The sequence below is a fragment of the Mustela lutreola genome, chromosome 3 (assembly GCF_030435805.1).
Source record: "Mustela lutreola isolate mMusLut2 chromosome 3, mMusLut2.pri, whole genome shotgun sequence".
Taxonomy (NCBI): Eukaryota; Metazoa; Chordata; class Mammalia; order Carnivora; family Mustelidae; genus Mustela; species Mustela lutreola.
The window spans coordinates 149,800,219-149,813,915 of NC_081292.1; the positions used below are offsets into that span (position 1 = coordinate 149,800,219).

At 34.9% G+C, this 13,697-nt stretch overlaps 1 protein-coding gene across 3 annotated transcripts in view; it reads left to right on the forward strand.

Moving 5' to 3' along the window:
• Positions 1-13,043, forward strand: part of SLC38A11 (solute carrier family 38 member 11) — a 52,920-nt gene extending 39,877 nt beyond the window's left edge. For 2 of the 3 annotated variants that reach the window (XM_059168952.1, XM_059168951.1), the window contains 2 exons: positions 1,652-1,764; positions 12,504-13,043. In XM_059168952.1, coding sequence (XP_059024935.1) covers positions 1,652-1,764; positions 12,504-12,797 — 407 coding nt within the window. In that variant the 3' untranslated portion in view covers positions 12,798-13,043. Of the gene's footprint in view, positions 1-1,651; positions 1,765-4,235; positions 4,368-12,503 lie in introns of all 3 variants that reach the window. The other variant, XM_059168953.1, reaches the window with a different exon arrangement.
• Positions 13,044-13,697: the final 654 nt, after the last annotated feature.

Below are 13,697 nucleotides of genomic sequence, written 5' to 3' on the forward strand. Positions count from 1 at the left end.
TTTTAAATGCCTTCCCTGTAAGACATAAACCCTCTTTCTTACTCATACCTTCCTGGTGATATTATCGGTGGTAATTGTGTAGATACAATTAAATCTTTATTTAACCAAGCTGACAGGTTGGTTTTGGTTTAGGCTTTTTGTTTATTTTATTTTATTTTGTTTTTTTGAGTTTTTTAACTTAGCTATAATTCCCAAAGATATCCTTAGACGCAAGCTGGAATAAACTTGACATTGTTTCTTCAGGCCATTCCATTTTGGGCAAATCTGGTCTTACCTGTGCAAACTGCATGCTTTTTTTCTTTTCCCTTTTAGCTTGTTAGGCAGTAAAGAAGTCGAGGGTATTCTTGACATTCTCAGCCCCTTTGGAAAAGGTGTAGGATCCATTTTTTTAGAGAAGGTTGGTGATCAGAGACCTTCTGTCCTCTTCTCTGAGTGGTAGAATCTTTTCAGTCGACCTTGAAGCAGGTCTCTGTCAGGACTGCTTTGTGGTTTAATCCCTTTCTGCCCCAAAGGGACCCTAGAAAGTAATGTACATTGGCTCCAATTTATAGGGGGAGGGGAGAAGAGTCATTAAAGTAAGTCTTAGCAGAGGGCATCATTTAACTTTTTAATGAAAAAAAAAAAAAACAGAAGTATAGTTTTGTTTTCTTCTTAAACATTGAAGTACTATGTGACTTTGATTTGACTTTTTCTTCAATCTAACTGGAAAATCTGACCCAAATTTTAAAATGTAAGTGTGTTATATTTAGGAAATAAATAAGCCCAAATAGTGTTTGTTTCAGTATTGGGAAACTTTTTGCTGACATGACTTTTGGGCCCTCATCAGATCCCTCCATTTCTTCATAGATGTCTGAGAAAATATAGTCTCTAAAAAAAGAATTGATTCAAGGTGTACATGGTCCATTGTTTAGTTTGGAACTAATTAAATATAATGCTTTTTCTCAGAAATAAACATATTTTTACAGTTTTGTATCAGTGCACTTGTACTCGGGTACATGTCAGATACCATGAAAGGTGAATCCTTGCTGTGGCCCTGGGTCTGGGATTAAACCTGATAGCATGATTACAGGAAATTCAGCTCCCCAGATGTACTGGTCTACTCTTCCTTTCAGGATTGCCCTTGATCTAAGAATAACATTTCAAAAGGAAATTTGTTTATTTTAACAGACTTTTTTTTTTTTTTTTTTTAATAACGAAGTCACTTATTTGCCAGAAACAAAGACCAGAAGCAAGTTTATTAAGCTAATGCACAAGAATTTAGGGAGTTGATTCAGGTGTCAGAAGACAATGGATGAAAGTATTTTCCAGAAGTTGATACAAATTTAAGGCAGATTTACTAAAAACAAACTGAGAATAAGAGAAAAACTGTCACTGATTAATTCATCTTCACGTGGAATATGTACTAGTTTTAATATCAGGATATTATTATCAGTATGTATAGTTATTGAAAATATTGAGAAGTTATTGAAAGTGTTATCAGTGTGTATAGTTGTTGAAAACAAAAAACGTGTATTTAGAGTTGGCAGTCTCTTCTATTAATTAAATGGAGTTCGTGGAGCTCCACTTATATAATAAATATCCAATATCTGATTTGTTAGATATTTATTTCAAATATTCTGTTGAAATTCATCTATTTTATATTATTCTCTAGGAGACTTATTTGAAAACTATTGCAGAAATGATGATTTGGTAACATTCGGAAGGTTCTGTTATGCAGTCACCGTCATTTTAACGTACCCTATTGAATGCTTTGTGACTAGAGAGGTAAGCACAATTCCTTTCTAACCTTTTACCTAGTCAATCCCTCTTACTACATTTAATTTAGGAAGATTTGTAAATAATTTAATTCTGCATATTTACAAGTGCATGACAAGTCATATAAGTTAAACATTTTCAACCAGTTTAAAAATAAATTTATATTCACATGTTTACAAATTACTTTTTTCAAATGTTGGATTTGAAGATGATGTTTGGTGGTTTAGTTTATATTAGCATAAGTATAAATATTTATACAACTGCATTCCATAATGAATGCCAGCCTTTAATAGAGCCAAACTAAGTTGTTCTTTCTTAAAAACATTCTTACAAAGAAATTGAGTACTAAGATTAAAAACATTTTTTACAAAATCATCCTTTGAACAGATTTTGATCAATTTTGTTATTCTGAAAAAACCAAAATGCCTTATTGTCAATGGAAAACCAAAATTCAACTTAAACCACTAGTTTTACAGATATATTTCATTTATATATTTATACAAATATATTTATATTTTTATACCATGTAAAATAATAGACCGTATATTTCATATATATGTATTTGTGATGTATTTGTACTATATGTATGGATTTTTGAAGGAAGATTAGGTGAAAAAGAACTCATTCTTTTTGTGTAAAGCTGGAGAACATGGCTTGTCGGGAATCCCTTATACAGTCAGCGAAAAATCCACTGTACCAGTCAGCAGAAAAAGCATGATCCTGCTTCACAGTGGTTCTTTCAGCAATCACACTGAAAAGAGCTTAGTTTTAGGATCTATTCCTAGAGGCTATTTACACAGTGCACCATGTGAATGGTTCTAATGTGTGAAGTGAAACGCCTACAGAGCTTTAAATACGCTAACTAACCATAGGGCTTCTAGAGAAAGACCAGTACTTAACCTTATGCCAGTTCTGGGGGTAAGGAACTGCGCAGGGAAATGGAATAAGGAAATGTTCAGCACTATGTATATCCTTTTACAATTAGCACTTGTCCTCGCTTACAAATGTCTAACTCACAGTCCAGTTCTCCACCTTGAGTATAAGGGAGAAGTAGACTAAACTTTATGAAGACTTTTCAAATCTAAGAACCTTGAAATTTTATTACCTTTGTTGGATGCAGGAAATGGTTTTATTTTAGCTTCTGCCTAGTACTTTGGGTTCAGATCTGATCTGTAGATCAGCGGTGAACAGATGGTACCTTCTCATGTGGTTTCTGGTGACCATCTGAGTCACTCCACCTGCACAGCTTATATCTTTAGTCCTTGGAACTTGTTTCTTCTCCAGCTGCCGTGATGGGAAGATAGAACTAAATCAAGATCTCTTCCTTGGTAGCAAATACTAGGCAGAGGAACCTCAAATATACTTTACTCATTCACTTCCTTTTTCTCTCTTTTCTATCCCCCCCCATACACATACACACACACACTTAGCATAAACACAGTCAAAGCCATTTCTACTTGTAGGTAAAGTAGCCAGCCACATACAAGGACACGAAAAAGCCTGCCCGTACCACTAATGAGTATCTCTCACTAGTCTGCCACACTCAGTGATTTTCTATTATTATAATCATATATTAGAGACTTCTATAAGAATGAATTTTAAATACCTGAAAAAATATCACCCATTGCAAAGCCATAAATGAGTAAAATTTATTACTATTCATGGTCATTGTTAGCAGGATGATGGCAGTGTGCAGTCTGTGAGGAATGTTAGGTAAGTAACAGCTTGCAGAGTTGGTTTCATTAAGGTCCCCAGCATCTGACCTTCTACCATTTCCAACTCTTGTCTCAGGGTTCTCTTGCACAGAGTCAACCCTATTCAGATTGTCTCCTTTTTGTCTTTCATAGGTATCTTTCCTGTTCTTCTTTCCTCTTTTGCTCTTTTCACACTGTTACTTCAGTCTCTAATTCTGCTCTAAATCCTACCCATGTTTCAAACCTTACCTCAAGCCAAAGTAGGACAAGGACATTTCAGGATTGCTATAAAACTGATTAAGGAAAGTTAGATCTAGGTAACTAAAGCTCCTTCTAGTTCTAAATTCTATTTGACCTTTTTTATCCAGTCACAAATTGATCACTATTTGTTTTCTTAGATTGGTTGATTCTCTTCAATCTCCTCTCACTCAAATAATCTAAATAGTATCATTGTTTCTTTTTGGGTTCAAATACCTTATAAGTAACTTCCCAAGATCTTTCTAACACTTGAGAAATGTGTTTTTTCACACATTATATACCATGTTTTGGGTCTTTAATATAATCTATGGCCTGTCTAATAATTCAACAAAGAATACTTGTTATTGAAGTGTGTGTCATTATGTAATTACTTCGGAAAAGAGAGGACATTCATATGGCTTAAGATTTGACTGACTATCTTACTGGTAGTTTTTTATACAGTCCTAAGTGCTGTAATATGATATACTTTCTTGATAAGTCCTGCATGCCTCTGAGACTCCCTCTCTAAATAATGTGTTTATTTGGCAGGTAATTACCAATGTGTTTTTTGGTGGGAATCTTTCATTGGTCTTCCACATTATTGTTACAGTGGTTATCATTACTGTAGCCATGCTTATATCATTGCTGATTGATTGTCTTGGAAAAGTTTTAGAACTCAATGTAAGTACATTTAAAAATTTACACCTTCCATTCTAAAAATCTCTTCAAAAATAATGTTTACATTTAACAAAGGATTTTCCCTAACAAAGGTATCAGTTTCTGAAATGAGATGAAAATGTGTTTGTTATGTGATAATAAATATTACATGATGATATTGTGTACTTTCTAAAACTATATACTTTTAGAGCAGTGATTCTCTAATGGGGAGATTTTGCTCCTCCTTACCAGGGAACATTTTTGGCTGTCGCAGGTGGATAGGTGGGTGCTTCTACATCTATTGGGAAAGGCCAGGGATGCTGCTAAAGTCCCCAGAATGCACAGGACAGCCCCCATTATAAAGAATTATCCAATCTAAAACATCAGTAGTGCTAAGGTTGAGACACCCTGGTTTGGAGCACTTTTTCCTATTTTATTTTCTATAATACACATAAATATTACTAAAAATAACTATATATTAAGTAGATCTGGAAGTTGCTGCATAAAAATAGGTCTAGAGGGATTCATTAAAAAATTGTGAATGAAGAGACTTATATCTATACCCCACATTCACTTACCACAGCCCAAGTTCTTTTTCTTTAAAATATTTTGTTTCCTTTTCTAGACCTTTCCCTCATAATCTCTACTTCTCTCTCCCAAGTCTAAGTCCCCGTCATATCACATCTGAATTAAAACTGGCTTTGCGTTTCAACTAGCACGTATTTAAGTTCTCCTTCCAGTTTATCTTGACAATGTTTGAAAATCTCCACTTTCCTACAAGAGCAAGCATAAACTCTGTTGCCTCTGTAATCTGACCCTGTGCCTTCTATAGAAGGTTATTTACCATTTACTTTCCCAAATCCACCTTTAGCTCTTATCAATCTTATTTTGGGCCTATGAGTAAGCCATATTAGTTCTTTCTTTTATCCTTTGGCTTATGTTTATTCTTTTATAATTACTATTTTCCTTTCTTTTTTTTTTTTGTCCAAATATACAAAGATTTAAGGTCTAGTGCAACTTCTAACTCATTTATTTGTTGATCAAATATATATTATTTTTATATAATTGAGATACAATGATGGGAGGAAATCAGAAAAGATCCATGCTTTCATGGAGCTTACAATCTCACAAATAAACATGAAAAGTTCAACTGCTATATAAATCAAGAAGAAGAGAAAGGAAAGAGATGGATTCCCAAAAGACACATATAAGAAAAGATTAACAGGATTTGGTGACAGAGGGGGCTAGAGGGACACATCAGGAATGACTCCTCCATTCTACTTTGTGGAGCTGGGACAATGATGCCATCTGGTGAGAAATGAATAGAAATGGATCTACCATTTTAGAGTCATTAATTTTCCTCTTCTACAATCCTTATGGAATTTCTACTCAGAATTCCACCACTCAGCATTTATTAATTGTGCACCAAAGGGAGGGCAGACTTTTACAGATGAGATCCCATGTCATTATTTCCTCACTCCATTGAGAATTGAGGGATAGGTGAAGGTATTATTGTCTGTGCCCAAGACACTATTCCCTCAAGATAACCATCTGAATTTGAAGTTACAGACAAAACAGATTCAGTCAGTAATAGACTCTTGAGGATGTTCTCGTAGAAGGTTATACGAAGAGTAGGGAGTAGGTCCCTTCCACAGGACCCTGGAGAAACATCTATTCCACCAGCAATAGAAAGAAATCTCATAGAAAGATGCATGAATATCAAAGGTAACTTTCACCTACTTCTCAGTTTTGCATAGGCCAAAGGCTAGACAGTTCATACAAAATCATTTCACATTCCAGCCTTGATCTTTATAAGTGGATGGCTGTGACCTCAGTGCACTAACTTGATTTATGTATTGTTATCATGTACTGTTTGGACTGTCCATAAGCTTGCCTTCCCTACCAGAGAGTAAGTTCTTTGAAAACAAGAATGATATTTAGCTGCCTCTTCCATCCTCCACAGTCTATGGCATAGTGCTAAGAACACAGTGCTCAAATTACTGCATGGGCAATTGCCTCTTGGGACCACAGATCAGGAACTATTTCTACAAATGTTTCTGGACATAAAAGACATCCTTTAGAGTAGCACTGGTATATTAAGTGTTACCAAAAATTAATGGCATTGACAATGATAGTAATCTTTCATCTGTGCTGAGGTGTGATCAACATAATGATTCCCAGATCTGTTATTTCTTACTTTGGTAAATGTCTCATTTGAGTTCATCTTTGGTTGTGTGTTCTTTTAGTATTGTAGGATTCTGGTATTAAAAAATATGTTTATCAACTACCTGAGAGCTCACCACATGTTGATCGCCTAACAATTTTTTATTCCCTTTAAGTTAAGCAACCTCATACATATTTCTAATTTTTTAGTAATGATATATTTTTGTAAATATTACAGTAACTTTCTGCTAATTGCTTATCTCTCTGACAACAAAATTGTAAGCACTTAATTACATTAAATATTCCCTGTTGTACTTATGTTGAAATTTTTTTGTGTTTAAGACAGAATTCTGGTATTATAGAATAATAAGGGCAGAATATTGGATGAATGTCTATTACAAAGTCAAGATCTGAGCTGGTTGTGGAAGACTATTTTTAAAAATTTTAAACATGATTCAAGATTCTTAGATTTTTTTTAAAACCTGGTTATATAGATACTCATAAAAAGACAAATAAGAGTTTTAAGTTGTCTTTTATGACCTAATAACCCAATTACATTGGTTTAAAGAAGTGAGCCCGTTAACTATATGTTCAATTAAACACTGGCAAAGCAGGGAAGAATATTAAACTGGAAAAGACAGTCTCTTCAACAAACGGTGCTGGGAAAACTGGATAGCAACATTCAAAAGAATAAAACTCGACCACTTTCTTACACCGACACAAAAATAAATTCAAAATGGATTACAGACCTAAATGTGAGACTTGAAACTGTAAAAATCCTACAGGAGAACACAGGCAGTAGTAACCCATTTGACATCAGCCATAGCAACTTCCTGCTACATATGTCTCCTGAGACAAGGAAACAAAAGTAAAAATAACCTATTGGGATTACATCAAAGTAAAAAGCTGCATAGAGGGAAACAGTCAACAACACAAAAGGGCAGCCTATGGAATGAGAGAAGAGTGCAAGTGGCACCTGTAAGCAGTCGGTATCCAAAATATATAAAAACCTTATAAAACTCGACAATCCCAAAATGAATAATCCAATTTAAAAATGGGAAGAAGACATACAGATGACCAACAGGCACGTGAAAAGATACTAAGCATCACTCATCATCAGGGAAATACAGATCAAAATTATAATGAAAAAAAAAATTACAATGAGATGTCACCTCACAACCATCAGAATGGCTTAAATTAACAACACAAGAAACAATAGATGTTGGCAAGAATGTGGAGAAAGGGGAACTCTCTTACAGTATTGGTAAGAATGCAAACTGGTGCAGTCATTCCAGGGAACAGTAGGGAGGTTCCTCAAAAAGTTAAAAATAGAATTACCTTACAACCCAGCAGTTGCACTACTAGGTGTTTACCCAAAGAATATAAAAACCCTAATTCAAAGGGATACATGCACCCTAATGTTTATAGCAGAATTATCTATAATAACTAAACTAGGGGAAAAGTCCAAATGTCCATCAAGTAATGAATGGATAAGAAGATGTGGCATACATATACAATGGACTATTACTCAGTTGTAAAAAAGAATGAAATCCTGCCATTTGCAACAACGTGGATGGAGCCAGAGAGTATTATGCTAAGTGAAATGAGTCAGAGAAGGACAAATACCATATGATTTCATTCATTTGTGGAGTTTAGGAAATAAACAAGCAAAGGGGAAAAAAAGAGGGAAGCAAGCCAAGAAACAGACTCTTGATTGAGAGAACAAACTAAAAAAAAAAAAGAAGAAGAAAGAACTGGTGATTACCAGAGGGGGGGTGGATGGGGGGATGAGTTATACAGGTGGTGGGGATTAAGGAGGCACTTGTGATAAGCACCAGTTGTTGCATGGAAATGCTGAATCACTGAAGGCATTTTGTGAGAATGTGGTATAGGATCTCCATTCTTTTACAGGTCACCTGAGCTTATGTTTTTCCAATCAACAAAAGTCTCTTGGCATGCACAACAACATATTCAGGTCTTTACTCAGCTCCCTTCATGTAGACATTTGTCACATTTAATAGAGCCAGATGAGGCATCATTTCTCTCAATAACGAATGTTGGCCGGATCTAAAGCATGCTGTGTTCCACTTCCGAATGACAGTGTGAGCTAACATGTATTGATGACTCTGTGCCAAGTGTTTTGCATGTGTTACCTTCCTTAATCTGTATTGGTTTTACAGATGAAGAAACTGAGGCACAGAGTGATTAAATAGAGTGACTAAATAATTCACACTACCTGTAAGTGGCAGAATCAAGATTTGAACACAAGCTTTCAGACCTATAGACCACATTTTTAATTATTGTGGTAGCCTAAAGTTTCCTAAAGAGAAGGCTTTAAATTATGCAAAATAAGTAGGTTCATTTCTCTATCCAATTTTTAAGTTAAAAGCCTATGTATTAAACTTACCTATAAGTGAGGTTAAGAGTAATCTATAATATATATGGTTAGACTTTAATAATGAGTTAAAATCAATACCAGGAGATGAAATAACATGGAACTGAAAGTTTTTCATCTAAATTAGTTTTTAGCTAATAGTTTTATCTTAGTTAACAATTGTTGTACTCTAAGAATTCTTTTCTACTGTGGTGTCTGAATCATCACTAAGTAGAATAATGATCTTCACTTGTGAGATGTGTAGTAGAATCAGACTCTCAATTTGCAAAGTTGGGGAAATGCTGTTACTTACTGTGACTAGAATAGTATAGGATAAATATTTGGAGTTACATTAGTTACTTAGTAAAAAGCAAAACCCCATTTAGAGTGTAGCTTCCTTATTATTTCATTGTTTTTATAATAGTAGACAACAATGACATATTTTCCAAAGGAAATGCACTCTCAATTTTAAAGGATTCATTTTAGAAGCAAATAAAATAAATAGAAGTCCCATTCTTGGTATTAAGAATCCAGTATCTGGGCACTGATGATGCTATTAGAGAAAAAAGGCATCTACAGTAATTGGGCCCAGTGGGTTTTTTACTCGCAGTACAAAGAGAAAAGACGAAGCAGCTGGGGCCTGTGGCCAGAGTAACCAGCCCAATGAGCATTGTGTACAGCTTAAAGTAGGAGGAAGCAAGCAAGCCAATTATCCAGCGTGAGCCCACATAGAGAGATACAGCCATCAGGGTAAGCAAGGCATAGTCCAAGCTGCCAAAGACCTCCTGAGTGAGCCCGAGTTTCTCTTCAAGGTATAAGAATCCAAACTGATTACCAAGTAGAAACCTAGAAGAGGTATAAGCATTCTTTTGTTTAGTTTTCAGCTGCCTTGTACCCTTAGAGAGTTTTCTATTCTGGTAAGAGAATTAAGGTAAGTTCCCAATTTGTATTGCCAGTAAAAATTCTCAACATCTACTGCTTACAGCAAATTGCAGAATGCCCTGGCATCAGTAGTGTTATTATCAAAAAACTATGCTGGCTTGCCTTTAAAATAAGGCTATATCTTATTGTCCCTTTAATGAAAGTTGGGATGTTTACATACTACCTAGCAATTCCAAAAAATTATTCCAAAGCCAGTGGTGTAGTCTCACACAAGGCTATATTAAATAGATCGAATAAGCAGGACGAATTTATAGGAAAAAGAGCAGATGGAACTGCTGTGTCATTCTATGGATGATCTTGGGTCCCAACAACAACCTCTAGCAGGACTGGGCTTTCAAATATTAAGAAAGTAACCACTATCTAGACAAGATACTCAGCTGGACTTCTTCCAGTACAAACATCAGCTATATAGTTTTCCCACTAATTACTACTTTCTCAACTCTTAAGAATTATAGCATAAACAGAACACCCATTGCTTTGGACTGCCCAGCGAGTTAGGTTTGGAAGTGTCCCAAAATGCTGACTGATGACAGCTTCTTAACAGCAGCTGGTGGCGGTTTTCATCCTGATAGCATTTTCAGCACTCTGAAGTTGAGATGCATTAGTCTCACATATTTGTTCCTGTGAAGAGAAGAGACTCTATACATATACATACCACCACACCCACATATGTATATTTATATCTTAACCATTTTTTCATTGTTTTCAAATTTTTTCAAAGAAACCAGAAGATAATAATTATTATAAACACAGAGGGAGTTCTACAGTATTTTTCCTAAAAGAACATTGTCAGTTTTGAGTATTTCAGGACAGCTTAAGGAGTCCATAATTCATTCAGTTCTTGCCATATGAAAACTAATGCTTTATATCTGTGCACCTTTGTAGTTATTCATTTGTATGCAGGTATTAGAAATAGCAAAATTACATTTTCCATATATTTTAAATTAGAATACAGTTAGGCACCTCTTTTCCCATTCTTATCTCTAGCTGTAGGCATATATTTTCCATAAAGTGTGGTCCCTCTTATTCTTCCCCAAGTTTTTAGATAGTGCCTCAATAGTCATTTCATAATGTATTCCAATCAGCTGTGATTTACAGCTGGACTTCTGCTATTTTTGTAAAAGCTACAAAAAGCTATAAAAGTTGTATTTTTGGAATCATAGTTGTAATATTTCTGGTATGAGAATGGTACTGAGTATAACACAGTAATTTTAGTAAATGATGCTATTGAGAAAATATTTATTTTAAAACTATTTCAAGTTATAATCTGTTTTTTACATCCTCCAGCTTCAAAATCAGTTTTCTGTGATTTTTCCTTGGGGAAATCTACCAACTCATGTGTCAGAAAGCTTTTAAATTTTAGGGGATAGGTATATAGGGTTTCATTATACTATTCTTTCTACTTTTCTGTATATTTACATATTTCCATAATAACTTTTTCAAATATAGCAAAACATGTATTTTATGGAATGCTTGCTTTTAATTTTAAACCGATATCACATTTGCTATTGTCTGTTTTTAAAAACTTGTTTTATGGCCTAAGAGAATGTCATTTGTTATACAATTATATTTAATATATTTAATAGTATGTTATATTTTGTTTAATGTATAATTAACATTTAATATACTTTTAAAACTATATCACCTAAAATGCATTAAATTTTAACATTATTTCATTTGCCAAATGTGTAACTCAAATTTAGCCTCTTCAAAGGGAAAGTATCTTTTCTTGAAGTCAATAACTCTCAATATTTTTTAAAAAATATTTATTTATTTGTTTGCAAGAGAGAGTGAGAGCACAAACACATAACACGGTGTGAGTGGGGGGAGGGGCAAAGAGAGAGGGAAAGGGAGAATCTCAGGCGCTCTTCCCTCTGAGTGCAGAGACTGACATGGGGCTCCATCTTATGACTATGAGATCACAACCTGTGCTTAAATCAAGAGTGGAGGCTTAACTGAGCCACCAGGCACCTCTCCTGGAATTTTTATAATAGACAACACTACTCCCCATAATTTTCAATCTGACATGCCCCCTTGGGTTGGACTTATCCATAAGCTAATGTAGGGGGAGGGTGAATGAGTCATAGTCATTTAGTTCTGCTGTCAATTTTCTAGGGTAATTAACATGTTTAGTTTTACTTGAAAGAGGATTTAGAAAAGCTATTTCATGTTAAGTGCCCCAGGGGTGATAGTTTTCTTTTCTCATACAAAGAGGAACCTACTTTTACACCAACTCAAGAAAGAGGAAAGATGATATCCTCTACACACCTCCCAGTAGTCAGTCTCCTCTTGTACATAAATGACAAATAGACCACTCATATTTGAATAGCATAGTAGATACTCAGCAATTTGAAATAAGAATATAGGAAAATGTGGTGTGCTGAAAATATGGGAAATTTCAAGAATTTGCCAGAAGTTGGTCTTACCTTCTGCTTTATTTTCTAAATTATTATTTTTTTATCATTTTTTCCTTAGGTCTGATATTCTCATTTGTAAATATATCATCAGAAAGGGGAAAGCCTATTCCTAAGTCTTCGGTTATTCTTCTTTCCCTTGGTTGATTCAACCTATTAAACTTTTAGCATGTACAAAGATAAACACATTTTATAAATGTATTTCAAAAACTGTCCAAACAATGTTCATTTGGTAACATGTTGTTATTTCTTGTTTTCAATATGCAGGGTGTGCTCTGTGCCGCTCCACTAATTTTTATCATTCCATCAGCATGCTATCTGAAACTGTCTGAAGAACCGAGGACACACTCAGATAAGATTATGTCCTGTGTCATGCTTCCTGTCGGTGTTATGGTGATGGTCACTGGACTCCTCATGGCCGTCACAAATCCTCAAGACTGCACCCATGGGCAGGAAATGTTCTACTGCTTTCCTGACAATCTCTCCCTCACAAACATCTCAGTTTCTCATCTTCAACTGACAACACAACTTTCAGTTTTAAACAGCAGTATCTTTCAATGAGTTGACTGCTTTCAAAAGTATATATGTTTTCAAAGACTTCTAAACCTCATCACATTCACACATTTTAGTCTGTATATTATAAAATTATTATTTTGGCATTTATCAAGACTTGGTTTTCTTTACTCTTTAGTCCATTATAAAAGATAAAGAGGATTGGGGTGCCTGGGTGTCTCAGTGGGTTACAGCCTCTGCCTTCAGCTCAGGTGATGATCCCAAAGTCCTGGGATCTAGCTCAGCATCAGGCTCTCTGCTCAGCAGAGAGCCTGCTTCCTCCTTTCTCTCTGCCTGCCTCTCTGCCTACTTGTGATCTCTCTGTCAAATAAAATAAATAAAATCTTTAAAAATATATATGTTTAAAAGATAAAGAGGGAAAGAAAATGGAAGATTTTTTTTTTGTTTTATTGCTTTATTTTAAACAAAGTTCATGTTTTAATGACTATGCTGCCTTAATCTCAATTGCAGGAGGAAAAGTGAAGCCCGTGGCCCTTGCTGCCATCCTCTCAAAGCATTACTCTTTTATTCAATAGGTGAGCCAACATACTGCACTCCAAAATAAGTAGGTGATTGTGGGTTGGAATTTTATGTATTTATCCTTTATGAGAAAAAAAAAATTTGTTTCTTTTAAAGTTTATGGAACGGGAGAGAAGGGAAACTGAAAACTATTAAAGGGAACAGATATCCCAAGAGCAAAGTGAAAGTCTCCATTACGGTTTTAGGAGATACCTTATTTAGAGGGGAGTGAATCCCTGGAGAAGTGAGTAAAGTTCTTCCCATGGTAAGAAGCAAGAATAATAGACTATACAGAGCAAGATAAGTGAGAAATCAAAATTACCTCTCGAGTTTTGATCCTGTGGGAATACAACGGCATTGCCATTAAATAAATTATAAAGCAGAGGGAAA